General features: G+C 44.4%; 1 protein-coding gene across 7 annotated transcripts in view; it reads right to left on the bottom strand.

The window, feature by feature from the left end:
- LOC124013711 (EH domain-binding protein 1-like protein 1) overlaps nt 1-25,884 on the bottom strand; it is a 56,838-nt gene that overhangs the window by 17,425 nt on the left and 13,529 nt on the right. For 2 of the 7 annotated variants that reach the window (XM_046328157.1, XM_046328156.1), the window contains exons 2-13: nt 23,482-23,539; nt 22,114-22,209; nt 21,944-21,997; nt 21,498-21,679; nt 20,352-20,500; nt 19,602-19,661; nt 13,354-13,413; nt 11,264-11,420; nt 5,058-5,321; nt 1,676-4,191; nt 1,515-1,581; nt 1,013-1,201 (exon numbers count right to left, since the gene is read on the bottom strand). In XM_046328157.1, the coding sequence (XP_046184113.1) occupies nt 1,013-1,201; nt 1,515-1,581; nt 1,676-4,191; nt 5,058-5,321; nt 11,264-11,420; nt 13,354-13,413; nt 19,602-19,661; nt 20,352-20,500; nt 21,498-21,679; nt 21,944-21,997; nt 22,114-22,209; nt 23,482-23,539 (3,852 nt within the window). Of the gene's footprint in view, nt 1-118; nt 459-1,012; nt 1,202-1,514; nt 1,582-1,675; nt 4,192-5,057; nt 5,322-11,263; nt 11,421-13,353; nt 13,414-19,601; nt 19,662-20,351; nt 20,501-21,497; nt 21,680-21,943; nt 21,998-22,113; nt 22,210-23,481; nt 23,540-25,884 lie in introns of those variants that run through there. The other 5 variants (XM_046328160.1, XM_046328162.1, XM_046328158.1 and 2 more) reach the window with 4 other exon arrangements.

Below are 25,884 nucleotides of genomic sequence, written 5' to 3'. Positions count from 1 at the left end.
CATGGCTGAGCCAAACATTATGCGAACGAAAGACAATGTTATGACATAATACCGCATTTGTATTTTCAAGCAGTGCAGCCAAATAGTTCAGACACCGGTTTGCTGCCAGGACACTCACCCCTTGTCCTGGTGTAATGAAGTTGATAATTCTGTCTCGACAGGTGACCCGGCTGAATAAATGTCAACATAACCTGTTATCTGTCCAGAGTCCTGTGCTTTTAACGTCGATTTATCCCCTATTTGCGCCCACAAGTCAAGGTAACTCTCTTCTTCCCCAGTTACCACAAATTTTCCTCTGGAGATCTCAGTAAGGTCAGCCTCCGTCAATGACGGCCATTTTCTCATACTGCTTAGATGTTGGACTTGAACAAACCCATCCTCAGTGTCTTGTCTCATTGCCTCACTCACTGACTGTTGGTCTTCCATATTCAACAAGCATGGCTCAGCGGTGGTTGGGAGTTCAATTGTTTTTTTTGGTTTCACCCTCAAGGTGCGGTGCCTTTCCAGACACTGCTTCCTGGACGAGGGTAGATGTATCTGGGACAGGTTCAGAGGAGCTCTCTGATGGGGCTGCACCTTCTGTTGGAGAGGAGCCAGACGGACCCAGCATGGCTGCTACTGTTTCATAACTGTGAGAGAGGGATTACTTACTGTAATTGAGGGACTGAGCTTTAAAACAGGCATGGTAAACATTGGGAGCATTCGAGACCATATTAAAAAAAAGTCTGAACACATTTAAAAATCTGAGAGATTTAAACACAGATCATTCAAACTTCAATACATTTATTTTATTAACTGTATGTGAGAGTTGCTAAAAGTACTTGATTTGACCAAAATAGGATTTGTTAAATCAATAACGCAGATCAAAAATAGAATATGCCATTGTATGCAAACATGAATATAAATAAACTAGTGAACATGAGGGTGACACTGGTGACAATTAGACTAAGAATCTACAGAACACACCACACACTTTGCCGTGCTACATAGGAGCCTACAATCTCCCACTTACCCCCTGGAGAAGACACCAAAAATTGTCTGTACTAGGCCAGAGGCCTCCTGCTGCTTCTCTGCCACAGACCCCTCAGCCTCCAACACCTCCCATCCCAAGACCAGCTCTGGTTCTAACACTGCAGAGGACTTCTGGATTTCCTCAGATTCATCAGATGGGATTTTCTCTATTTGTGGGCTGTAGAGGACACTAACATGAGAGGTGAACATTGAAAAGAACATCCCTACAGAATCCATGCTACACACAGAAACACACATGCATTGGCATGCACCAAAACAACTCCTCTGTCACAAATTTAGAAGGAATATCACCCTATAATATATTATCTCCATGTAACAGGTTCACAGACCCAAAACACATCTCAGATGCAGAGGATCATGCCATGTAGTCTTAAGAGGTTTGCCAAAGCTAAAATATCTGGCTTTACAGTGCAGACCAAACAAAAAACAATGTTTCACTGCCACTGCAATCCATGCAGAGAGCCATATGCTCAAACACTTACCCCTTATCTAGAACACACTCTGCTGGTTCTCCAGTAACCTCTTTCTTCTCTGTCTGCATACTTGTCTCTTAGAAACCAAAATACAAAGTATGTTGCTTTCCACTTGCAATGCGAGACACTGGGAAAAAAAGATATTGCATGCCTAACCACACACGCCTTACCATTTGCCTCTATAGACTCTAGACTGTGAGGAGGGGCCGACGGGAAACCAGGAATGCTTGAAGCCTCAAGGCAAAATGGTACCAGTGCAAGCAACGTTTTTAGGTTTTCATCTCCAACTGCACTGCTTAGGTCAGGCTCGGAAAGCACCATATCCTCTGACCTATTATCCTTCAATGGTTTTTCCCACATTGGCTGCATAGAACTCACAGATTCTTCTCCCTGGGTTCGAGCTAATTCAGATGGCTGTCTAGAAGGTAATCCTGGTTCTCTAGATTCACTTGGACAAGCTCGCATTAGGGAAAACACGGTTTGTTCTTCCATTGCTTTTAGTTGTGTAAAGAACGGGAACCCAGAAGTGAGACTCTCACATGGGCAAGATGGCGCCAGTGACACCCTATTTTCTCTGTCTTCTGGTGACCAATCTTTGATCATTACGGTCTTATCTTTCAGCTTCTTCTCGAACAAAGGCTTCTGTTCGATGTGCCAATCTCCTGTCTGGACGTTGGCCGTCGATGGGAGACTGGAGCTTTTGGGGCAAGATCGCGTGAGATCCACACTATTAAGCTCCCTCTTAGGTTGTGGTGCAGTGCGGAAGCTAGGAATCCTGCCTTCTTCTGGGCAACATGGCACCAAAGCAACCATTGCTTTCGTTTTGCCGATGACTTTTGGGAGAATGTTTTCTTCCTCTTCCTTCTTCTTTTGCAAGTGCTCAAACATAGATTTTGGGTCAACAAGCCACTCTAATGCTGTAGCCCCATCAGTGGATGCAAAACCAGGGAGACTGGACATTTTGGGGCAAGCGAGCACAAGACTCAACATACTTCGCTCTACCTCAGCTTTGGGATGTGGTGCAGAGGGGAAGCCAGGAATAATTGCTGCAGTAGGACATGATGGTACCAGAGCCACCATTCCTTTCATTTCTTCTTTGTCTTTTTCTGATACTTCCATCAATAACTTCTGCTTCTTTTTCAGTTGCTTCTCCCATAATGGCTGATGATCTCCGGGTGGATCTGTGTGCCAATATTTTCTGTCAGTTCGCTGATGAGATGGGAAACCTGCAATACTGGAGACTTTTGGGCAAGATGGAATAAGGTTGACTACAGTTTGCCCCAGGTAGACATCGTTGGGTTGTGGTACAGAGGGGAAGCAAGAGGGGAAGCAAGAGGGGAAGCCAGAGGGGAAGCCAGGAATGATGGCTGCTTCTGGGCAACATGGCACCAAAGCAACTACTGGTTTCATTTTGTCAATGTCTTCCTTTGATTTGTCTTTTGGAAAAACATCTTCCTCCTTCTTCTTCAGCAAGTGCTCAAACACAGGCTTGGGGTCAACAAGCCACTTTAATGTTGTAGCCTCCTCACTGTAAGCTTTAGAGCAAGCAGGCAAATTAATCATCATATTGGGTTGTGGTACAGATGGGAAGCCAGGGATCCTTGCAGAGTGTGGACATGATAGCCTCAAAGGAACATTGGTTTTCATTTCCTCTTGGTCTGCTTTTGAGCTGTCAATAATGACTTTCCTCTCCTTTAGTGGTCTCTTCAACAATGGCTTCTGGTCAACAACCCACCCGGCCCACCTATCCTTCTCAAAGGATGGAAAACCAGGGAGACTAGAAACTTTAGTGCAGGAGGGAACAAGATGCACACTACTTGGCCCCACCTCCGTTTTTGGATGTGGAGCAGAGGGGACGCCAGGAATCGTGGATACATCTGAGCCACATGACACCATAGCAACCATTGCTTTAACTTTCTCATTGTGTTCTTTCGATCTGTATTTTGGAAAAACGTTTTCTTCTCTATTCTCCTTATTTTTCTGCAACTGCTCAAACATAGACTTTGGGTTAACAAGCCACTCTAATGTTGTAGCCCCCCCAGTGGATGCAAAACCCAGGGGACTGGACACTTTAAGGCACGCTGGCACAAGACTCAACATACTTGGATATACCTCAGCTTTGGGATGTGGTGCAGAGGGGAAACCAGGAATACTTGTTGTAGTAGAGCATGATGGTACCAGAGCCATCATGTGTTTCATTAGCTCTTTGTCTTCGTTTAATCTGTCCAAATGTGGAGTGGACATAAAGGCCATCCTTTTTTTCCCCTTCGGGGGCTTCTCCCAAAAGGCCTCAATGTTGATTGTACACTCCTTTACTTGACTTTCAAGAGAAGGGAATCCGAGTGTGCCAGCCAGTCTTGGGCAGGATGGCATTAGATCTGCCATGCTAGGTTCCCTCTCTAACTTGACTTCCTTGGACAGATGTGGAGACAGAAATCCCGGAATGCTGACAGTGCTTGGACAAGATGAGACCATATCTGCCATTTCTCTCACCATGTCTCTCTTCTCTTTTGATCTTTCGATAGAGAGCTCTGACCCATCCTTTCTTGGCATCTCCCATAATATGCTATTGTCCACTGGACAGTATTCTAACTGAGCCTCTGAACAGGATGCTTGAGTGGATAGAAACCCTGGTGCACTGGCAACTCTTAGGCATGATGGCGGCAGAGAAACCATGTTTTCAGGTCTGAGGAGAGGGGAGAGGTCAGAGGTGAGGGGAGGTCAGAGGTGATTATGAAAACCAAGAAAGCAGATTCTTCCAGTAAGAACAAAGCAATCAAATGGAAAGTTCTACAACTATCACACACAAACCAAAACTCACGCTCCAAAATATTATCTGACTATTCATGAAAATGACAGTTAATAACGCAACCGTTTAAATCGAGATAAGAGCCGGCCAAAGTGCATAAATACCATACAACACAATCAAATGTAAATCCTTTTTCAAAGATTTTGTTCACAAAATGTTATATATTCATCCTAATTCAAATGGAGAATGCAGAATATAATGAATACGTCCAGAAGCACAAATCCTACAATGTGATTTTATTCCATTGCTGCAGGGGGCTAAATGCTCTGTTTAAGTTGTTTTAAATCCCAACCGCAAAAACGTCAATAGAAATGCAACACCATGCAGATCAACACTCCTAAACCAGCACCATGCAGATCAACACTCCTAAACCAGCACCATGCAGATCAACACTCCTAAACCAGCACCAGGCAGACAACACTCCTAAACCAGCACCATGCAGACAACACTCCTAAACCAGCACCATGCAGATCAACACTCCTAAACCAGCACCATGCAGATCAACACTCCTAAACCAGCACCAGGCAGATCAACACTCCTAAACCAGCACCATGCAGATCAACACTCCTAAACCAGCACCATGCAGATCAACACTACTAAACCAGCACCATGCAGATCAACACTACTAAACCAGCACCATGCAGATCAACACTACTAAGCCAGCACCATGCAGATCAACACTACTAAACCAGCACCATTATGGCAGGTAGTGAGTTTGAGCGCTGTGGCCCTTATACACTTACCGCATCTCATACACTTCCACCTGCCTAGCCACAGTAACCTCTTCCTTCCCAGAATGCTCTATTCCGGAGCCTGACTCTATGACTTCCTCTTCCATTTCTTCCTTACATATCATCTCCAAGTCCTCTATAACTTGACACTTTGCCAGGGCCACAACCTCACAAGTGGTCTGGCTGTGGTCTGGCTCTTTTGGCTCATTGTCAACAGTTGCTCCCATCCCATACCGCAATGTCTGTCCCACTTGGATGGGAGACTGACATGAAGGGCTGAAAGAGAGCGACACGAAGAGAGATACTAAATAAATGAGGGAAAAGAGCACAGGGCATGCGCCTCGCAATAGTGCAAAAAGCACAGTAATGTCAGTCAGATGTGGATGAGATGGTTCAAAAGCGGCCAAACAAGAACAGCTGCACTCCTGCAGCAAATCAACACAACCCACCTATGTCTGCAGGAATGGCGAGCCACATTCTGCGATGCAAGTGTCTGAAAACAGGGTTTAAATTCAACTGACAGGCGTAGAAATGTACTTTAAAGTTTTAGAAAAACGTCATAATGGAGATTTGGAATTGTTTGCTCTCCTACTCCCACTCAACTCACCCTTTTTCTAGAACGCCCACTTCCTATGCATCATATCTGGTCTCAATGCCCCCCTCCAACACTGAGCCATGTTCAGATTCTTGTTTGTTCTCATTCAGCAGTACTTTGGTTAGTTGAGGTTTGTAGCTCTGCTCTGTATGGCTCTCCTTCTTGCAGTCATAGATCTCCTCTGCCCACACAGATGGAGAGAAGAACCACTGTTGAGAGGCGTTTGAGAATGTCGATGGAAAACCAGGGGAAATGGCCTCACTTGGGAAAGATGGCAACAGCCACCATTCCCTTCTTTAAATAATCATGCGCGGGAGCCAGACTTCACGGTTCCCTCTTTCAATGTATTTTCCCAAAATGGCCTCTCCTCCACAGGCTACTGTTGAATCAGAGGATCCTCTTGACTTAGCGTTTTTGTAGATGGGATCCTTTAGACATGTGTAACCATTGGGCAAATTGGCAAAAGACTGAATCAATTAATCATTCAATCAAACGTATATATAAAGCCCTTTTAACATCAGTTGATGTCACAAAGTGCTATACAGAAACCCAGTCTAAAACCCCAAACAGCAAGCAATGCAGATATAGAAGCATGATGGCTAGGAAAAACTCTCTAGAATGGCAGGAACCTATGAAGAGACCTAGAGAGGAACCAGGCTCTGAGGGGTGACCAGTCCTCTTCTGGCTGTGCCGGGTGGAGAACAGAACATGGTCAAGATGTTCAAAAATGACCAGCAGGGTCAAATAATAATAATTACAGTGGTTGTAGAGGGTGCAACAGGTCAGCACCTCAGGGGTAAATGTCAGTTGTATTTTTATAGCCAAGCATTCATATTGAGAGAGAGAGAGAGAGAGAGAGAGAGAGAGAGAGAGAGAGAGAGAGAGAGAGAGAGAGAGAGAGAGAGAGAGAGAGAGAGAGAGAGAGAGAGAGAGAGAGAGAGAGAGAGAGAGAGAGAGAGAGAGAGAGAGAGAGAGAGAGAGAGAGAGAGAGAGAGAGAGAGAGAGAGAGAGAGAGAGAGAGAGAGAGAGAGAGAGAGAGAGAGAGAGAGAGAGAAAAAAACAGCAGGTATGGGACAAGGTAGCACGTCCGGTGAACAGGTCAGGGTTCCCTAGCCGCAAGCAGAACAGTTGAAACTGGAGCAGCAGCACGACCAGGTGGACTGGGGACAGCAAGGAGTCATCAGGCCAGGTAGTCCTGAGGCATGGTCCCTGAACATGTTTGACTCTTGTGGACTGACCATGTTTGGCTCTCGTGGTTCTATAATTGGATGCTGTGCTGAAGGGAAACCAAGCACATATAGCTGCCATAACCTTTGCATCGCCGGATCTACTGACTCCAAATGCTGGAATCTCTTTCTGTCTTTTTTTCCAGAATGGTCTTTGATCTCCAGCCAACATTTCATGGGCATTAATAAGGAGTTGGTCCACCCTTTTGCTGCTATAAGAGCTTTTGCTTGTGGTGCAGAAGGGAAGCCGGGAATCCTGTCTTTCTTTGGGCAAGATGGTAACATATCTACTGTACCATGTTATTTGTAAGTTCTTTGTTCTCGTGTGGCATTGCCTGTACCACAAACTGTTATTTTCTTCAATGGCCTCTCCAAAAGTGACATGCCAGTCAACATTATCTGACCTAATTGGCTGTTTAAGAGGGTAAACCAGAAACTCTAGCTGTTAAAGGGCATGTAAGCAGAAGGTTAACCATACTCGGCTCAGATTCAGAAAGGCTTATTATCCCAACATTGGGTCATTTGGTTGGCGCTTGCCCTAGTACAGAGGGAAAGCCAGGAATACTGTCTGCTCTTGGGCAGGGCGGTGCAAAAGACACTATTTCCTTGTTCTTTTCACTATCATGATAGACTGTGTCAACATCCTCTAAACGGACCATCAATAATTCTACATCTGTAGGTGACCTCTTAAACAGAGACTTAATATATACTGACCAGTCTATTGCCTTCGTTTGGTCTGTGGTTGGCAATCCAGGAACTCTAGATACCCTTGGGCAAGTTGGCATTATGTATGTATGCTTGGCACAACCTGGGCTTTGGGCCTTGGAACAGATGGAAAACCAGGAAAAGTACTCTCAATTAGACAAGATGTGACAAGTTCTACCATACGTTTCAACATCTCGAATACACCTGGTCTAAAGCAACTGATGGAGAAAGCCCTATAACTGTCTTCTCATCATGTGATCTCTCCCATAGCAGCTTCTTATCTACAGCCCAGCTTACAGTCTCAGCCCCTTCAGTCTTCTTTGGTTTCCTGGAGGCCAAACCGGGTACACTGGATACCCTTGTGCAAGTTGGCGCTAGATTCCCCGTACTTGGTTCCATTTTGTTTTTCAAGCCTTTCTGTTTTGGGTTGTTGTACTGGTCTTTCTGTTTTGGGTTGTTGTACTGGCCTTTCTGTTTTGGGTTGTTGTACTGGTCTTTCTGTTTTGTGTTGTTGTACTGGTCTTTCTGTTATGGGTTGGTGTACTGGTCTTTCTGTTATGGGTTGTTGTGCTGGTCTTTCTGTTATGGGTTGGTGTACTGGTCTTTCTGTTATGGGTTGGTGTGCTGGTCTTTCTGTTTTGGGTTGTTGTACTGGTCTTTCTGTTTTGTGTTGTTGTACTGGTCTTTCTGTTTTGGGTTGTTGTACTGGTCTTTCTGTTTTGGGTTGTTGTGCTGGTCTTTCTGTTATGGGTTGGTGTACTGGTCTTTCTGTTATGGGTTGTTGTACTGGTCTTTCTGTTTTGGGTTGTTGTACTGGTCTTTCTGTTTTGGGTGGTGGTGCCGAGGAGAACCCAGGAACACTGGGATGACCCTTTGATAACTTAGCAACAGGGCAGCCATATGTTCCATTACTTTCTGGTTCTCATCCGATCTTTCAGGAGCAGTGGTGATTATTGGGGTTCCTTTCAGTGGCTTCTCCCATAATGGGCTTTTATTAATGGGCCATTCTTCAGGTCAAGCCTTAAGTCTGTTCTTAATCAATATGGCTGGGAATCCAGGAAAACTGCACACTCTTGGACAAGATGGCAGAAAGGCAGCCATACTTTTAGTTCTAAAGGAACAGGGGACACCAAGGAAATATTCCAAAGAATGGTGCCAATGTAGTTCCCAAAACATGCTATTATTGTATTTAAATAACTAGTGGGAAAAGCCCTTAATATTTATTGAAATGCAAACCTACATTAGTATTACATGTCTTCAAGACATGCTTAGTTCTTTTAGAACAAGTTTAATGAGAGTGACACATTGAGGAACATGGGTGTGTAGTGATTGTGCACCATGCCACACCCCCAGTCCATGGGTACCACTTGTTATTTTGAAACCTCTTGAACATCTTGTACCCTCTTGTTCTTTTGGGAGAATCTTTAGGAGTGTCTTTCTTAGGGACCAAGTGTCAGACCCTTTTGGCAGCACGCTCTGATATCCAATGGCTACCGCCATTGGTTCAGGCTCTGGTTTTGGCATAATGGTGTCCCTATCTACATGGACATCTTGATCAAGTGACTCATTGTTCTGTCATGTGACTTAATGGCTGTGGGCTCAGGTAAGCCAGACCCTTGCATGGGTGCAGAAGGAAGAGGTTGTTGGGGGTGTTGGAACTGGGAGTGCCCTGGTTGACCTCCCCTCTCCCTAACTCTTTGCTTTTTACAGTTATGGCATCTCAAAATATTGGAGTCCCGGAACAGAGGGTGCCTCTGGGGCTAAAGGGTAAGAGAGGGGTCATGCTCTCAGGTCTGAGGGACAAACAAATCAAGGTCAGAGTTCAGAGCTCAAGGGTGGGGGAGCTTGTATCTCCATGGCAACAATGCAGACAAAAAAACAGGCAAGGTTGCCCATCTCAAGCACGGTCAGAGACCCTTCTATGGGGTGCTACTGTAAGAAGAGCTTTGCTAAGGATCTTACATGAATTCTTTGGCATGCTACCTGAGGTAGCGTACTACTAGACTGCACACAGAGTAGCCAACCAGCAAGCGTTCAGTAAAAAGAAGCCAATCGTGTAAGACTATCCCTGGGTCAAGATGAGCAGTGATCTGATATGTATTGCAATAGTATTGCAGCTTGAGGAAACTTGACACTATCGATCTGCCAACCGGAAACTTATACAATCATTTTAGTTTCAGTAGTTTTCAATGAATCACAAGGCAAGTCAGTTAAGAACAAATTCTTATTTACAATGACTGCCTACCGGGGGACAGTGGGTTAACTGCCTTGTTCAGGGGCAGAATGACAAATTTTTACCTTGTCACCTTGTCGGGTATTCGATCCAGCGACCTTTCGGTTAGACGAATACGTTGTTACAGTGACCATGCATCCTGAGTGTGAAAGAATATGTAGTTCTATCTTGTGCCACAGCAAACAAGTGGTTATAATTACAACTTTTATGAAACCTGCCATTCTTCCAACAATTTAGGAAAAACTCCTTCATACAGTTATCCATGACAGTAGATCTATGTCACCATTATAATCTAATAAGACACGTCTATAATGCCCCTGATATTCCATGATATGCTCTACCACAAATGTTTTAGGCCTACTTCAAGTTAGTAGGAAGGTGAAATTCACAAATTAAGGATAAATGAACACACTTTTTCTTTCTTTCAAAGTGTCATCTTCCGTCGTTGTCTTACAAACTTCCATCATGCAAAGGTTAAAACCAATCCAGTCATTCCAAGCAGAAATAATGATCACCGCCACTAATAGCTGACAGCATCACCAAAACAACGTGCACATCGGTATAAAGGGATCGGGAGACAGGCGCAGGAATACGTAATAGGGTTTTTTATTTACCCAAATTACAGCGTGCCGTGTAAAGGCACAGGGGTAGAAGACCAAACAAACACGTTTACAAAACACATGGTTGAAATCTATACAAAAGTGCGAGGAGTACCTCAAATAAATACACCGGGGTGAGACCCGTAATCATCTGCGCAATACATGTGGCCCGAACGCCAAAACAACACAGCACAGGTACTCACACGACCAACGGACATAGGAACAATAATCAACAGCCCAATGGAAACCAAAGGGCACATTTACACAATTACAATCGGGGAAATGGGGACCAGGTGTGCGTAATGACACAGTTCCAGAGGGATCCGTGACAGCACGCTTCAATGGGGCAGATGTTTGTGAGTTGTTGTGATTCTGGATGGCCAGACAGCTAGCAACAATGACACGAAGCTGCCATGTAGGGAATTGTCAGAGGCTCATTTCAGCTAGTTTCATCTTGTTCTTGATACCATGTCTTGTTTTGAGATGTTTTGATTCATTTAATTTCATTGCTAATATGGCTCAAATTCGCTAGCTAGCTAACCAATAACTGTAATTATGTATTTGAGAGACAACACGTGCTCATTGTGCAAATGTATTTATGTTTTCAATAAACATTGCAGATGAAATATAGTTTACACATTGTCAACATTCCAAGCCAACCCCGTCTGTTTTGCCCCATAGTTGCGTACAGGTCGGATTTGTTGCTAAACAACCACAGGTCGGTTTTGTTGCTAAACAACCACAGGTCGGTTTTGTTGCTAGACAACCACAGGTTGGTTTTGTTGCTAGACAACCACAGGTTGGTATTGTTGCTAAACAACCAAACAGTCTATATCTGTACAACCTTTGAATTTACTCACCCTGCCATTGCCTGGACAACCTCCACTCCAAACATTGAGAATGCCTCCTGCCTTCTCTCATGGACTGTTGTCCCAAAGGGCTTAGCCAATGGGTCAAGTGTGGATGTTGATGGGTCTGGCCTCTGACTGGCAATACTGATCATTCCAGCAGTGTGGTCTAGAGGGGATAACAGTGAAGGACATCATGAAGCTGAAGTCAACCCTGATGATACACCAGCTACAGTTGAAGTCGGAAGTTTACATACACCTTAGCCAAGTACATTTAAACTCAGTTTTTCCACGATTCCTTACATTTAATCCAAGTAAAAATTCCCTGTCTTAGGTCAGTTAGGATCATCACTTCATCTTAAGAATGTGAAATGTCAGAATAATAGTTGAGAGAATGATATACTTCAGCTTTTATTTCTTTCATCACATTCCCAGTGGGTCAGAAGTTTACATCCACTCAATTAGTATTTGGTAGCATTGCCTTTAAATTGTTTAACTTGGATCAAATGTTTCGGGAAGCCTTCCATAAGCTTCCCACAAGTTGGGTGAATTTTGGCCCATTCCTCCTGACAAAGCTGGTGTAACTGAGTCAGGTTTGTAGGCCTCCTTGCTCGCACACATTTTTTCAGTTCTGCCCACAAATGTTCTATAGGATTGAGGTCAGGGCTTTGTGATGGCCACTCCAATACCTTGACTTTGTTGTCCTTAAGCCATTTTGCCTCAACTTTGGAATTATGCTTGGGGTCATTGTCCATTTGGAAGACCCATTTGCGACCAAGCTTAGGATTCCTGACTGATGTCTTGAGATGTTGCTTCAATATATCCACATAATTTTCCTCCCTCATGATGCCATCTATTTGTGAAGTGCACCAGTCCCTCTTGCAGCAAAGCACGCACACAACATGATGCTGCACCCCCATGCTTCACGGGTGGGATAGTGTTTTTTCGGCTTGCAAGCCTCCCCCTTTTTCCTCCAAACATAACTATGGTCATTATGGCCAAACAGTTCTATTTTTGTCCAGAGGACGTTTCTCCAAAAAGTATGATATTTGTCCCCATGTGCAGTTGCAAACCGTAGTCTTGCTTTTTTATTAGCGGTTTTGGAGCAGTGACTTCTTCCTTGCTGAGCGGCCTATCAGGTTATGTCGATATAGGGTTTTTGATACTTTTGTACCCGTTTCCTCCAGCATCTTCACAAGGTCCTTTGCTGTTCTGGGATTGATTTGCACTTTTCGGCACCAAAGTATGTTCAGCTCAAGGAGACCGAACGTGTCTCCTTCTTGTGAGGTATGACTGCTGCGTGGTCCCATCGTGTTTATACTTGCGTACTATTGTTCGTACAGATGAACGTGGTACCTTAAGGCGTTTGGAAATTGCTCCCAAGGATGAAAGACTTGTGGTGGTCTACAAAATTTTTTCAGAGGTCTTGGCTGATTTCTTTTGATTTTCCCATGATGTCAAGCAAAGAGGCACTGAGATTGAAGGTAGGCCTTGAAATACATCCACAGGTACACCTCCAATTGACTCAAATGATGTCAATTAGCCTATCAGAAGCTTCCAAATCCATGAAATAATTTTCTGGAATTTTCCAAGCTGTTTAAAGGCACAGTCAACTTAATGTATATCAACTTCTGACCCACTGGAATTGTGATACAGTGAATTATAAGTGAAATAATCTGTCTGTAAACAATTGTTGGTCAAATTACTTGAGTCATGGACAAAGTAGATGTCCTAACCGACTTGCCAAAACTATAGTTTGATAACAAGAAATATTGGTATTGGTATAGAAGATGAGTAAATAAATGGGGAAATTAAGTTTTAAGTTGAGTTGTTTCATATGAAATATATTATTCATGTCCATATTGCTCATTGCTCACCATTGCTCCAGTGTCTCATACCCCTATCCGTTGCCAAGCAACATTGTTTAGCAATATTGCCACAAAACAATTGCTAGTATATCATAGCCTTTTTAACACTGTGCCCTATAAATTTGAAGTTTTAAGCAAAGTTAAGCACACGGATCTCAAGTTAGGATTTGGCCCTGTTGTATAGATTTGGGGATGTTCCTAAAAGGCATTGTGTTTGCATTAGGTCTTACTCACTGGGAGTTGTGGCAGTGCTGTATTCCTCCTCTGTCAAAGTGCTCAACTGCCTCTGAAACTCTAGAAAGGGACAGACAGGACCTGGTTACACACGATTATCTGAACGAGAGAGTTGGCTTGGCAACCGGCTTGACACCTGTGAAGTGACCAATGAATGAAGGAAACATATAATGCTAACATACAATTCTTACATTCAACTATAATTTCCAAGAGACTGTTACAACCAAAACAACTAGCCAGGTGCCAGGTGTTCTCATGTGAAGACTGAGAAGGGAATACATGTTTTCATCATAACATTCTGCCATTTATTTCCCCCATTATTAAACGTAAGGACTTTGTCGGTGATTGCCTTCTCTGTCTGTTGCCTCAGGTTGTATATCTGTCTCTTGGACAGACAGGGGAGTAGTGACTGGTACTGGGAGGGGGGAATTGGGGACTTGAGTCTGAGTGGGCTGGCCAGGAGAGAGCCCAGGACGAGGAGCAGGATAGGGGGTGAGAGGAGAGGGTGAAGGGGGAGTGCCGGAGGAGGGCAGATAAAAAATAGTAGGACACGGAAGACAAGGAAGGAAAGGAAAGGACAAGGGAGAAAAGAGGGAGTAGAGGAAAGAATTTGATTCATAAACGTATCAACCAGTTGCGATCATAGTATAATTTTGTAGACTAGTTAGATAAGCATTTGTCCAATGTCAATGCTGGGGGCTGAGTCTATCTTTGAGATCTATACCTGACTAGGGGACAGTGGCAGGATCTGCAGCACACGGAAAAGCACCAATAGCATCAGGGGAGGGACCAGGAGCGGAGTCACAACATGGGGCAACAGGTGATGGGAGAGGTGAGGAGAGAGGGAGATGAGGGGAGAAGGAAGTGAAGGAAGGGGAGAGGGTGGTGAAGGGAGAGGGAGGAGAGGGGAGGGGATAGGGAAGTGAGAGGAGAGGAGAGGAGAGGGAGGTGAGGGGAGAAAGAAGTGAAGGAAGGGGAGAGGGTGGTGAAGGGAGAGGAGACTGCGACATGGGAGAAGGGGACACATCAAGGGAGAAGGACACGGAGGAACACAAAGCAGGATTACATGTTGCCATGCTCTGCTTTGTCTGCTCCAGGGGTACCAGCTCTACTGGCTCAGGGGGAGAGGGGTGCAGAAATTTGGCCTGGCTGGGCCAGAGGGGCCTGGGTTTTGGGCGGCCTCCATTCACTCTGCCAAGGAACTGTGAGGGAGGGATGAGCAGGGGTAGAACGGAGGGAGGGATGAGAAGGGGAAGAATGGGGGAGGGAAAGGTAACAAGGGATTAAAATAAGGCACAAGATTGAGAAAAAGAGGGACAGGAGAGAGGATGTGAGGGAGAAATAGAAGGATGTGAGGGAGAAATAGAAGGATGTGAGGGAGAAAGAGGGATGTGAGGGAGAAATAGAGGGATGTGAGGGAGAAATAGAGGGATGTGAGGGAGAAATAGAGGGATGTGAGGGAGAAATAGAAGGATGTGAGGGAGAAATAGAGAGATGTGAGGAAGAAATAGAGGGATGTGAGGGAGAAATAGAGGGATGTGAGGGAGAAATAGAGGGATTGTATATGGGTGGTTAGAGAAGAAAAGGAATTAAGATTGGAATAAAGAGAGAGAGAGAAAGAGATACGATTGGAATAAAGAGAGAGAGAGAAAGAGATAAGATTGGAATAAAGAGAAAGAAAGCGAGATGAGATTGGAATAAAGAAAATTACAAGCAAGGACAAATTCCTTGAAACTACCCCATCATTTTTCCCCCATACAGTACCTGTCTGTGGGATATCAGAGAAAGAGGGATGTGGAAGAACGGATGGGTAAGCGGGGGAAGAGGAGGGAGGAGAGGTGGAGGCTGAGAGGGGTCTTGATGGAGAGATGGTGGAGAGACCCGGAGCCATGTGGCCCTCAGAAAGACTGTCAGGGTCCAGACCCGGAGCCATGTGGCCCTCAGAAAGACTGTCAGGGTCCAGACCCGGAGCCATGTGGCCCTCAAAGACTGTCAGGGTCCAGACCCGGAGCCATGTGGCCCTCAGAAAGACTGTCAGGGTCCAGACCCGGAGCCATGTGGCCCTCAGAAAGACTGTCAGGGTCCAGACCCGGAGCCATGTGGCCCTCAGAAAGACTGTCAGGGTCCAGACCTGGAGCCATGTGGCCCTCAGAAAGACTGTCAGGGTCCAGACCCGGAGCCATGTGGCCCTCAGAAAGACTGTCAGGGTCCAGAGCCAGGTCACTCTGGAAGCCAGTAAAATTGCAAGCATTAATTCAACTTATAGGGAGTCAAATTGAACACTATTTTGGGGTTTATATGGTCCCAACCCTATTTTGTGTTAAAAGTACTCTGGTCATGGTGTTGATATTTTTGGAGTCAAAATGACACTAAATGGAGTAAACATCCAACTCTCAGAGAGTTTCTTAAATTTAACTCCAATTGCCATGTTACTGTTTTCACTGTCATTTTTTAACCAACTCCCTTGCCTTTTTACACTTTTCTGTGTTGTTTTTCATAAAAAATCAACTACAGCAAAGTACATTTCTGTTTCAGTTGACTTCCTTTGTGTTATAAGGGTGGTTTGCAATGTGATATCCAATCTGTGTTGGATATCCATCACTTTTCCATCACTCACAACTTGCATTTAAAATGCCGGAGAGTAGGATAGAATATATACTACAAGAAGACTACCTCCACCAACAACTAACGGTTGCTATGAATCCAACCACTTAGAGATTTGATTCGTTTAGAAAAACGTTTCTTATCCTTGTGGAGCTCAAGATAAAAAACAATCAATGCATATGCGAAAACACAGATGTTGAAACAAACCTGCAACAGAGCATTCTGGGAAATATGCGAACATTGTGTGGATAACGTCATAGATTTACTAGTACTCCGACCATTACGGAAAAAATACAGAAAATACATAGTCATTAAGCTTGGCTAAATGTTCTCAAAAAAATGACATGCTTTCTCTTAAAACTAGCCTAAATAAAGTAAAGCACTCAACAACTAAACTACTCCACATAGAAATCCAGCAAATAAGCATTCCTCTAGTGTGTCCAAAAATCTCCCTGAACAGCCCTATTAACTGTGACCTCACTTCCCTAGCAACAGTCATGACAGGAAGTAAATGGACCAACGCCAGAAACCATAAAATATGTCACCGCTTTGATGAACAAATTCACTGCAAGTTAGGACAGTTGCTATGGAAATGAGGCAGTCGCCCCTGGCATCCTCGGCAATAAACTTTCAACGGCTAGAATTTCGGTCCGTGGAGAAAATAATTATTCCAGACCTGTGTATGTCTCAAGGTAATTCAGCACATTCAGGACATTCAGTTCATTCGTCCAGGAATCTGTCGACATGTTTTTCTCAATCTTGCTGTGGCTAAACTGTTTTCAACAGCAGGGGGGGCCTCAGACCATAGACAGTTACATTATATAACAAGTCTGAGGCCCCTTTAATGTCTTCCCATGAGTCAGAATTCCCAAACAACAAATGCCGCTCTCAATTTCTCAGAACTCTCTCGTCTCTTTAAAGCAATCAACCTTAAATCATTTATCAAATGTCAAACAAATATTCTACCTGATGTACTAGTTAACGCTATGCACAGAATAAAACATGCGGGTATTCACTCCTTGAATAAAAGCTGCAACTTGACTATTTACTTATTACAATAGGTGTGGTCTATGATTCAAAATCACAGTGATAAGACTGTGAGTCAGTCAGTCTGCCAGTACCTGAGCCAGCGGCGGGCTGGAAGATTTCTGCCAGTGCAGGTGGGTAGGAGCAGACAAAGGCTGGCACTTGGTAGGCATAGGGGGAGGGTCATGCCGGGTGAGTGGTGCCCTCGGGGTCGGTGTTGAGTCGGGAGGCAGGGGCGGGAGGCGGGGCAGAGGGGTCAAGGGGTACGGGCAGAGGGGGGTGTGACAGGAGTGAGATGGTAGAGACAGTGCCAAATGAGCTACTCCAATCTATCTCACTGGCAGCTGGGTGAAAGAGATGAGGGCGGGGTGGGAGGAGAGATGATGGGGAGAAATGATGGGCAGAAAGAGGGAGGCGGGGTCAGAGATGAAGGCGGGGCGGAAGGGGAGGTGATGGGCAGAAAGAGGGAGGTGGGGTCAGAGATGAGGGCGGGGCGGAAGGGGAGGTGATGGGCAGAAAGAGGGAGGTGGGGTCAGAGATGAGGGCGGGGCGGAAGGGGAGGTGATGGGCAGAAAGAGGGAGGTGGGGTCAGAGATGAGGGCGGGCGGAAGGGGAGGTGATGGGCAGAAAGAGGGAGGCGGGGTCAGAGATGAGGGCGGGGCGGAAGGGGAGGTGATGGGCAGAAAGAGGGAGGTGGGGTCAGAGATGAGGGCGGGGCGGAAGGGGAGGTGATGGGCAGAAAGAGGGTGGGAGAAGAGGTGATGGGGTGGGAGAAGAGGTGATGGGGTGGGAGAAGAGGTGATGGGGTGGGAGAAGAGGTGATGGGGTGGGAGAAGAGGTGATGGGGTGGGAGAAGAGGTGATGGGGTGGGAGAAGAGGTGGAGCAGCAGATAGGAAGGAGGACAGATGCAGGAGAAAACAGAAGAGAAAGTAGAGACAAAGTGTTGTAGAGATATACAGGTATCAAAGACATTAAAAGAGGTGAAATGCAGTTGAGGAAGAGGGTTCCAGAGAAAAGAGAGGAGGGAAAATGAGAACAGCAGGGAAGGGGAAGTGAGAAAAGGAAAGAGGGGAAGAATGAAAGTAGATAAGAAATGGATAAGAATAGTACTCAGATACTCACTCATCCCAGACATTCAAACGGTACAGTTGCTCAAATAAATGTTTTCTCTCACTGTAACTCTTCATTATAAATGACTACATCCTAGTCCCATCCCAACAAACCAGGGACCAGAATTTCTGGTCAGGCCCCAGTATTCAGTTCCACAGTTTAATTATAGTACATTTGATACTTGATAGGAATTTACAAGGAAAAGGTGAGCTCTTATGGGTGTAGGATACTTTAGGAATCCATATTGTGTAACTATAAAGATTAACACGTAACAGATTCCATCACTTCAAACAGTTATTGAAATTTGTTTACTTACACTACCGTTCAACAGTTTGGGGTCATTTAGAAATGTCCTAGTTTTTGAAAGAAAAGCATGTTTTAGTCTGTTAAAATAACATCAAATTGATAAGAAATACAGTGTAGACATTGTTAATGTTGGAAATGACTATTGTAGCTGGAAACTGCTGATTTTTAATGGAATATCTACATAGGCGTACAGAGGCCCATTATCAGCAACCATCACTCCTGTGTTCCAATGGCACGTTGTGTTAGCTAATCCAAGTTTATCATTTTAAAAGGCTAATTGATCATTAGAAAACCATTTGGCCATTATGTTAACACAGCTGAAAACTGTTGTTCTGATTAAAGAAGCAAATCAGCTGGCCTTCTTTAGACTAGTTGAGTATCTGGAGCATCAGTATTTGTGGGTTTGATTACATGCTCAAAATTGCCAGTAACAAAGAACTTTCTTCTTAAACTCGTCAGTCTATTCTTGTTCTGAGAAATGAAGGCTATTCCATGTGAGAAATTGCCAAGAAACTGAAAATCTCATACAACACTGTGTACTACTCCCTTCACAGAATAGCATAAACTGGCTCTAACCAGAATAGAAAGAGGAGTGGGAGGCCCCGGTGCACAACTGAGCAAGAGGACAATTACATTAGAGTGTCTAGTTTGAAAAACCGATGCCTCACAAGTCCTCAACTGGCAGCTTCATTAAATAGTACGTGCAAAACACCAGTCTCAACGTCAACAGTGAAGAGGCGATTCCGGAATGCTGGCCTTCCAGGCAGAGTTACAAAGAAAAAAACATATCTCAGACTAGCCAATAAAAATAAAAGATTAAGATGGGCAAATGAGCACAGACACTGGACAGAGGAAGATTGGAAAAAGTGTTATGGACAGACAAGTTTGAGGTACATGTACTGCCTTGCAGAGAGTATCTGATTTAATGATTTAACATGAGAATGTAGTGAGGTATACAACTTCATTTGACACCTCATTGGCTAATATCTATTGGGTTTAATAAATATGATTAATCAAACCACACAAATGATGTGAATAGTTTGATGATCAATATTTAGATAAATGCTTATAACACATAAATATTAACATTTCAAATGAGGGATGGGATGTTATATAGGAGGAGGGGATAGAACCAGAGCCAGGGAAAAGATCCAATCAGGATTCATAGGAGGTGGGAGCAGAGGCAGAAACAGGAAGTTACCTGTGGGCTCTGGGTCAATCACAGGCCTCCATGCCTGATCATGTATTCTTCTCGCGGGTGCTTTCAGAGTTGAAGGGAAGGGAAGGGAAGGGAAGGGAAGGGAAGGGAAGGAAGGAAGGAAGGAAGGAAGGAAGGAAGGAAGGAAGGAAGGAAGGAAGGAAGGAAGGAAGGAAGGAAGGAAGGAAGGAAGGAAGGAAGGAAGGAAGGGGAAAATATTAAAGAAAAGAAAAGGAAGGAAGGAAGGAAGGGGAAAATATTAAAGAAAAGAAAAGGAAGGAAAGGATATTGATTTATTACGGAAAGGGAAGCTTGGCGTGGAAAGAGATTTGTTTGGCATTCATACATTCGAAAGGGAAAATGTATAGGAGGGCAATTGTGAGTTCCTACTGGGCAACCGTAGTTGAGACATTACGTGTGAGGCTGGAGAGTGGAGCAATGTGCCATGCAGGTGTATTGAACAATGTTTTCAAACATTAAACACTTCAAATCTGTCACACCTTAGAAGGCTGGCAAACATATGCAAAGTAAGCATCTCCTATGGCAGTTTTGTTTACCTGTGAGATGGAGTGGATAAGTGGGCTTTTGTTTTCCGGTGTGCATGCAGGGTTAGTACTGTACAAAGCTACTGTGTTTATCATTGTCAAGACCAGAGCCTTTTGAGTGTCTCGGTCTCATACACATTCTTCTCCGTCTTGACTCGATCCTGGAATGCGAGAGCGGATGACTTGTCATTTGTGTCGAGACCCCTACCTGTGACAGGAGTGGCGGGGCCCATGCCAGCTCCGGTGCTGACCCTCCTCTCGCCCTCCTCCTCGTCACTATCGTTGAAGTCGTCCAGGTTGCCGATGTCACTCTGCTTCAGGCTCATCAGACTGGCCAGACTCTGCATGTCCTCATCTCTGTTGGATTACAAAGGAAGAAGCCTTGTATTATAACTCGTCCAGAAACAGTAATACTGTCTAATTGACTGTATATGACTAATCACTAAACACCATTAACTGACTATAACATTACAGGTCAGTAATAAACTCAAAAGGTTATGCGCCATCACAAAGCTTTGTTTTTTTAACGGTAAGCTTTGTTAAGAGACCGTTGACTCAAGGCTTTTTCTACTTCACATAATGTGGTAAACCATTTAGTATCTCAATCTCTGTCTACTCGACATAATACGGTAAGCATTTCAGTAGCCGAGGGACTCGACATAATACGGTCAGCATTTTAGTAGCCGAGGGACTCGACATAATACGGTAAGCATTTTAGTAGCCGAGGGACTCGACATAATACGGTCAGCATTTTAGTAGCCGAGGGACTCGACATAATACGGTAAGCATTTTAGTAGCCGAGGGACTCGACATAATACGGTAAGCATTTCAGTAGCCGAGAGACTCGACATAATACAGTAAGCATTTTAGTAGCCGAGAGACTCGACATAATACAGTAAGCATTTTAGTAGCCGAGGGACTCGACATAATACGGTCAGCATTTCAGTAGCCGAGGGACTCGACATAATACAGTAAGAATTTTAGTAGCCGAGGGACTCGACATAATACAGTAAGCATGTTAGTAGCCGAGAGACTCGACATAATACAGTAAGCATTTTAGTAGCCGAGGGACTCGACATAATACGGTCAGCATTTCAGTAGCCGAGGGACTCGACATAATACGGTCAGCATTTTAGTAGCCGAGGGACTCGACATAATACGGTAAGCATTTTAGTAGCCGAGAGACTCGACATAATACAGTAAGCATTTTAGTAGCCGAGGGACTCGACATAATACAGTAAGCATGTTAGTAGCCGAGAGACTCGACATAATACAGTAAGCATTTCAGTAGCCGAGGGACTCGACATAATACAGTAAGCATGTGATAAGACTGATTAGATAAATGGCAACTCACGTGGCCTTGCCCTCTTTGAGGAAGACGCAGGTCAAGGTCAGTTTGAGTGTGGCTTCCACCACCTTCACAGACAGGGGCTTGGGCTTCAGCGTCAGGTCGTACTGGGCAGGGGTGGCGCTGGCAAACTTCTTCATGTTGACGTCCACTGACGCCAGCACCTTCCTGTGGCCCTTGTTAGTCTCCTGGGAGGCAAAGGTCAGGGGTTAACTCAGGCTTTCCTACTGATGCTGTTTAAATCCAATACTTTGGTATATCCAAGAGGATTTTTTTGCCCTAAACTGTATTAAGGCTAAAAACCAGGAAATGTTTTTGGTAACATGCACTATGTCATCCGCAACAGCTCCGTCAAACTTGAAACACTCAATGTACTGTATGTGTGTTTTGACTCAAAATTCTAATTGATAGAAACATCTATTCACGCCACCACATCAGACAAAAAGACTCACATTCTCAATGATGAGTGTCCAGTCCTTGTCTTCAAATTCATCTGCAGTCGGGTCCTAAAAGAAGAGCGATTCTGAGAATAAGGAAACGTGTTTTGTCCATCCAAACACAGATTCATCTAAATAATTTCCCAATCATTTGCACATATCTTTCCAAGGGTGAGTTTCCATACCTTGAAGAGTGTGACGGTGATGTCCAGGTTTTCGGGCACCTGCCACACCACCGTGCCCCTGTAGGGGTTCTTGATGCCAGGCTGCCACCCATGCAGCTGAGGAAATGGGGTAAATATCAGGTCAGGGAAAGGATCTGATAATACGCTGACTGGGGGAACCCAGTCATACCTATGAATTGTACTGTATACTGAATAAGTCACGTGTGGCTTTTTTCTTTTTTTCTTTTTTATTTATCCGTTATTTTACCAGGTAAGTTGACTGAGAACACGTTCTCATTTGCAGCAACGACCTGGGGAATAGTTACAGGGGAGAGGAGGGGGATTAATGAGCCAATTGTAAACTGGGGAATATTAGGTGACCATGATGGTTTGAGGGCCAGATTGGGAATTTAGCCAGGACACCGGGGTTAACACCCCTACTCTTACGATAAGTGCCATGGGATCTTTGATGACCTCAGAGAGTCAGGACACCCATCCGAAAGACAGCACCCTACCCATCCGAAAGACAGCACCCTACACAGGGCAGTGTCCCCAATCACTGCCCTGGGGCATTGGGATATTTTTTAGACCAGAGGAAAGAGTGCCTCCTACTGGCCCTCCAACACCACTTCCAGCAGCATCTGGTCTCCCATCCAGGAACTGACCAGGACCAACCCTGCTTAGCTTCAGAAGCAAGCCAGCAGTGGTATGCAGGGTGGTATGCTGCTGGCTTGTAGAGTGTTGAACGTGATACATAATGAACACATTGTGACTATAAGCAACTGAGCCTTAAGGCTTGCACTATGTCACTTTTTGGGCGACCCGACCAAATTCACATAGAAATGGGAGTTATAGATCTGTCATTCTCATTGAAAGCAAGTCTAAGAAATTGTAGATCTCTTCTATGTCCGATATTTCTATGCTTTCTGTCTTTTACTTTTGGTTTTGTACACCAGCTTCAAACAGCTGGAAATACAATATTTTTGGTTCTGGAAAAGATATTTCACAGCGGGTTTAGATGGTACAATAATTCTCTACACTACACTTGCTTATTTTGTCACATAAACTGAAATAAGGCCAACTATTAGAGTTTTAGCAACCAGGAAATGGCGGAGTGATTTCTGCATAGTGCACCTTAAATGTGATGTGATTAATGAAGCCAGAATGATTTATGTCTGAACTCAAAACATACCACACTTCTATGTATACATGGTTCCATTTCCTCAAACACCAGAAAATCTGACCTTTCACCTTATAGGCTACACACCCTCAGGTAGGCTACATACATTAGGGGCCTTATCACACTTTATCGTGATGACAAGTGCTAGACAAACAGGCCTACATATGTCACTAGTCTACTTGTTGAATGAAGTTCCTTCCCCATATTACCTTAGTGCAATTTCTCCGGTTTCTCCTGCTCCATACTACTCTCAGTTTGTCTGGCTGCCTGAAAGTAACAAAAACACAGAACAATGAAGTTCACATAATAAGCATTGAGCACACATACACACTGTAACAGCACACACACACACTGTATCAGCACACATACACACTGTAACAGCACACATACACACTGTATCAGCACACACACACACTGTATCAGCACACATACACACTGTAACAGCACACATACACACTGTAACAGCACACACACACACTGTAACAGCACACATACACACTGTATCAGCACACATACACACTGTAACAGCACACATACACACTGTAACAGCACACATACACACTGTAACAGCACACATACACACTGTAACAGCACACATACACACTGTAACAGCACACACACACACTGTATCAGCACACACACACACTGTATCAGCACACATACACACACAGTATCAGCACACATACACACTGTAACAGCACACACACACACTGTATCAGCACACATACACACTGTAACAGCACACACACACACTGTATCAGCACACATACACACTGTAACAGCACACACACACACTGTATCAGCACACATACACACTGTAACAGCACACACACACACTGTATCAGCACACATACACACACAGTATCAGCACACATACACACTGTAACAGCACACACACACAGTATCAGCACATATACACACTGTATCAGCACACTGTAGTTCCCCAGAACAGTTGAGCCAGTCACATTATGATGCTTACTGTAGTTCCCCAGAACAGTTGAGCCAGTCACATTATGATGCTTACTGTAGTTCCCCAGAACAGTTGAGCCAGTCACATTATGATGCTTACTGTAGTTCCCCAGAACAGTTGAGCCAGTCACATTATGATGCTTACTGTAGTTCCCCAGAACAGTTGAGCCAGTCACATTATGATGCTTACTGTAGTTCCCCAGAACAGTTGAGCCAGTCACATTATGATGCTTACTGTAGTTCCCCAGAACAGTTGAGCCAGTCACATTATGATGCTTACTGTAGTTCCCCAGAACAGTTGAGCCAGTCACATTATGAAGCTTACTGTAGTTCACCAGAACAGTTGAGCCAGTCACATTATGAAGCTTACTGTAGTTCCCCAGAACAGTTGAGCCAGTCACATTATGATGCTTACTGTAGTTCCCCAGAACAGTTGAGCCAGTCACATTATGAAGCTTACTGTAGTTCCCCAGAACAGTTGAGCCAGTCACATTATGATGCTTACTGTAGTTCCCCAGAACAGTTGAGCCAGTCACATTATGAAGCTTACTGTAGTTCCCCAGAACAGTTGAGCCAGTCACATTATGATGCTTACTGTAGTTCCCCAGAACAGTTGAGCCAGTCACATTATGAAGCTTACTGTAGTTCCCCAGAACAGTTGAGCCAGTCACATTATGATGCTTACTGTAGTTCCCCAGAACAGTTGAGCCAGTCACATTATGAAGCTTACTGTAGTTCCCCAGAACAGTTGAGCCAGTCACATTATGATGCTTACTGTAGTTCCCCAGAACAGTTGAGCCAGTCACATTATGAAGCTTACTGTAGTTCCCCAGAACAGTTGAGCCAGTCACATTATGATGCTTACTGTAGTTCCCCAGAACAGTTGAGCCAGTCACATTATGATGCTTACTGTAGTTCCCCAGAACAGTTGAGCCAGTCACATTATGAAGCTTACTGTAGTTCCCCAGAACAGTTGAGCCAGTCACGTGTTTGTTTGTAAATAGCACAACGGGAGAAAGCGGGAGCTGCTGAGTTCATAATGTTCTATATCTATCAGCGAGTCTGTTGTTCAGCGTACATGAGGTGATGAAGTTATTCAATTCACTACTAAATGTTTGCCATCAGATATCTTATGTCTTTCTGCCCGAAGTCAAAGAACTCTGCATGAGTTCTGTACAGTTGCCATTTTTTCCCTGTAGCTTCCGACTAAGGTTTTCTTTTCTCCTCTCTTCTTCTCCCCTCTGCTCCATGTACTTCCTTCAGAAAACCATGCACAACAACTTTGTTCATTTGCACAATTTATATCGTTCCCTTTCACTTGTAAATGTCCACACTTCCCGAAAATGAGATTTAATAACTACTAGCTATGCTTGGATAACTTTGAGCCGTCTTTGCAATTAGTTTATGTTAGTTTTCTTATGTGATTTCGCTATTAGTTTGTGAAAATGTTATTAGCATTCTGGTAATAGAGGTCCAATGGGCTTTTCTTGCCTTTTTAGCACCCCCTTTTGTGCTACACCCGTAATACCGTAAATCCCCGGGATGAGAGAAGGACGGTATGACGAAATGAACATCTGGATACCGCTCAAGCCTAGCCTGAGGTATTCAAATTGTGTACAGTGCATAGGAAGATACCGGTACTA

The sequence above is a fragment of the Oncorhynchus gorbuscha genome, linkage group LG25 (assembly GCF_021184085.1).
Source record: "Oncorhynchus gorbuscha isolate QuinsamMale2020 ecotype Even-year linkage group LG25, OgorEven_v1.0, whole genome shotgun sequence".
Classification (NCBI taxonomy): domain Eukaryota; kingdom Metazoa; phylum Chordata; class Actinopteri; order Salmoniformes; family Salmonidae; genus Oncorhynchus; species Oncorhynchus gorbuscha.
This window is presented reverse-complemented; position numbering and strand designations above follow the sequence as displayed.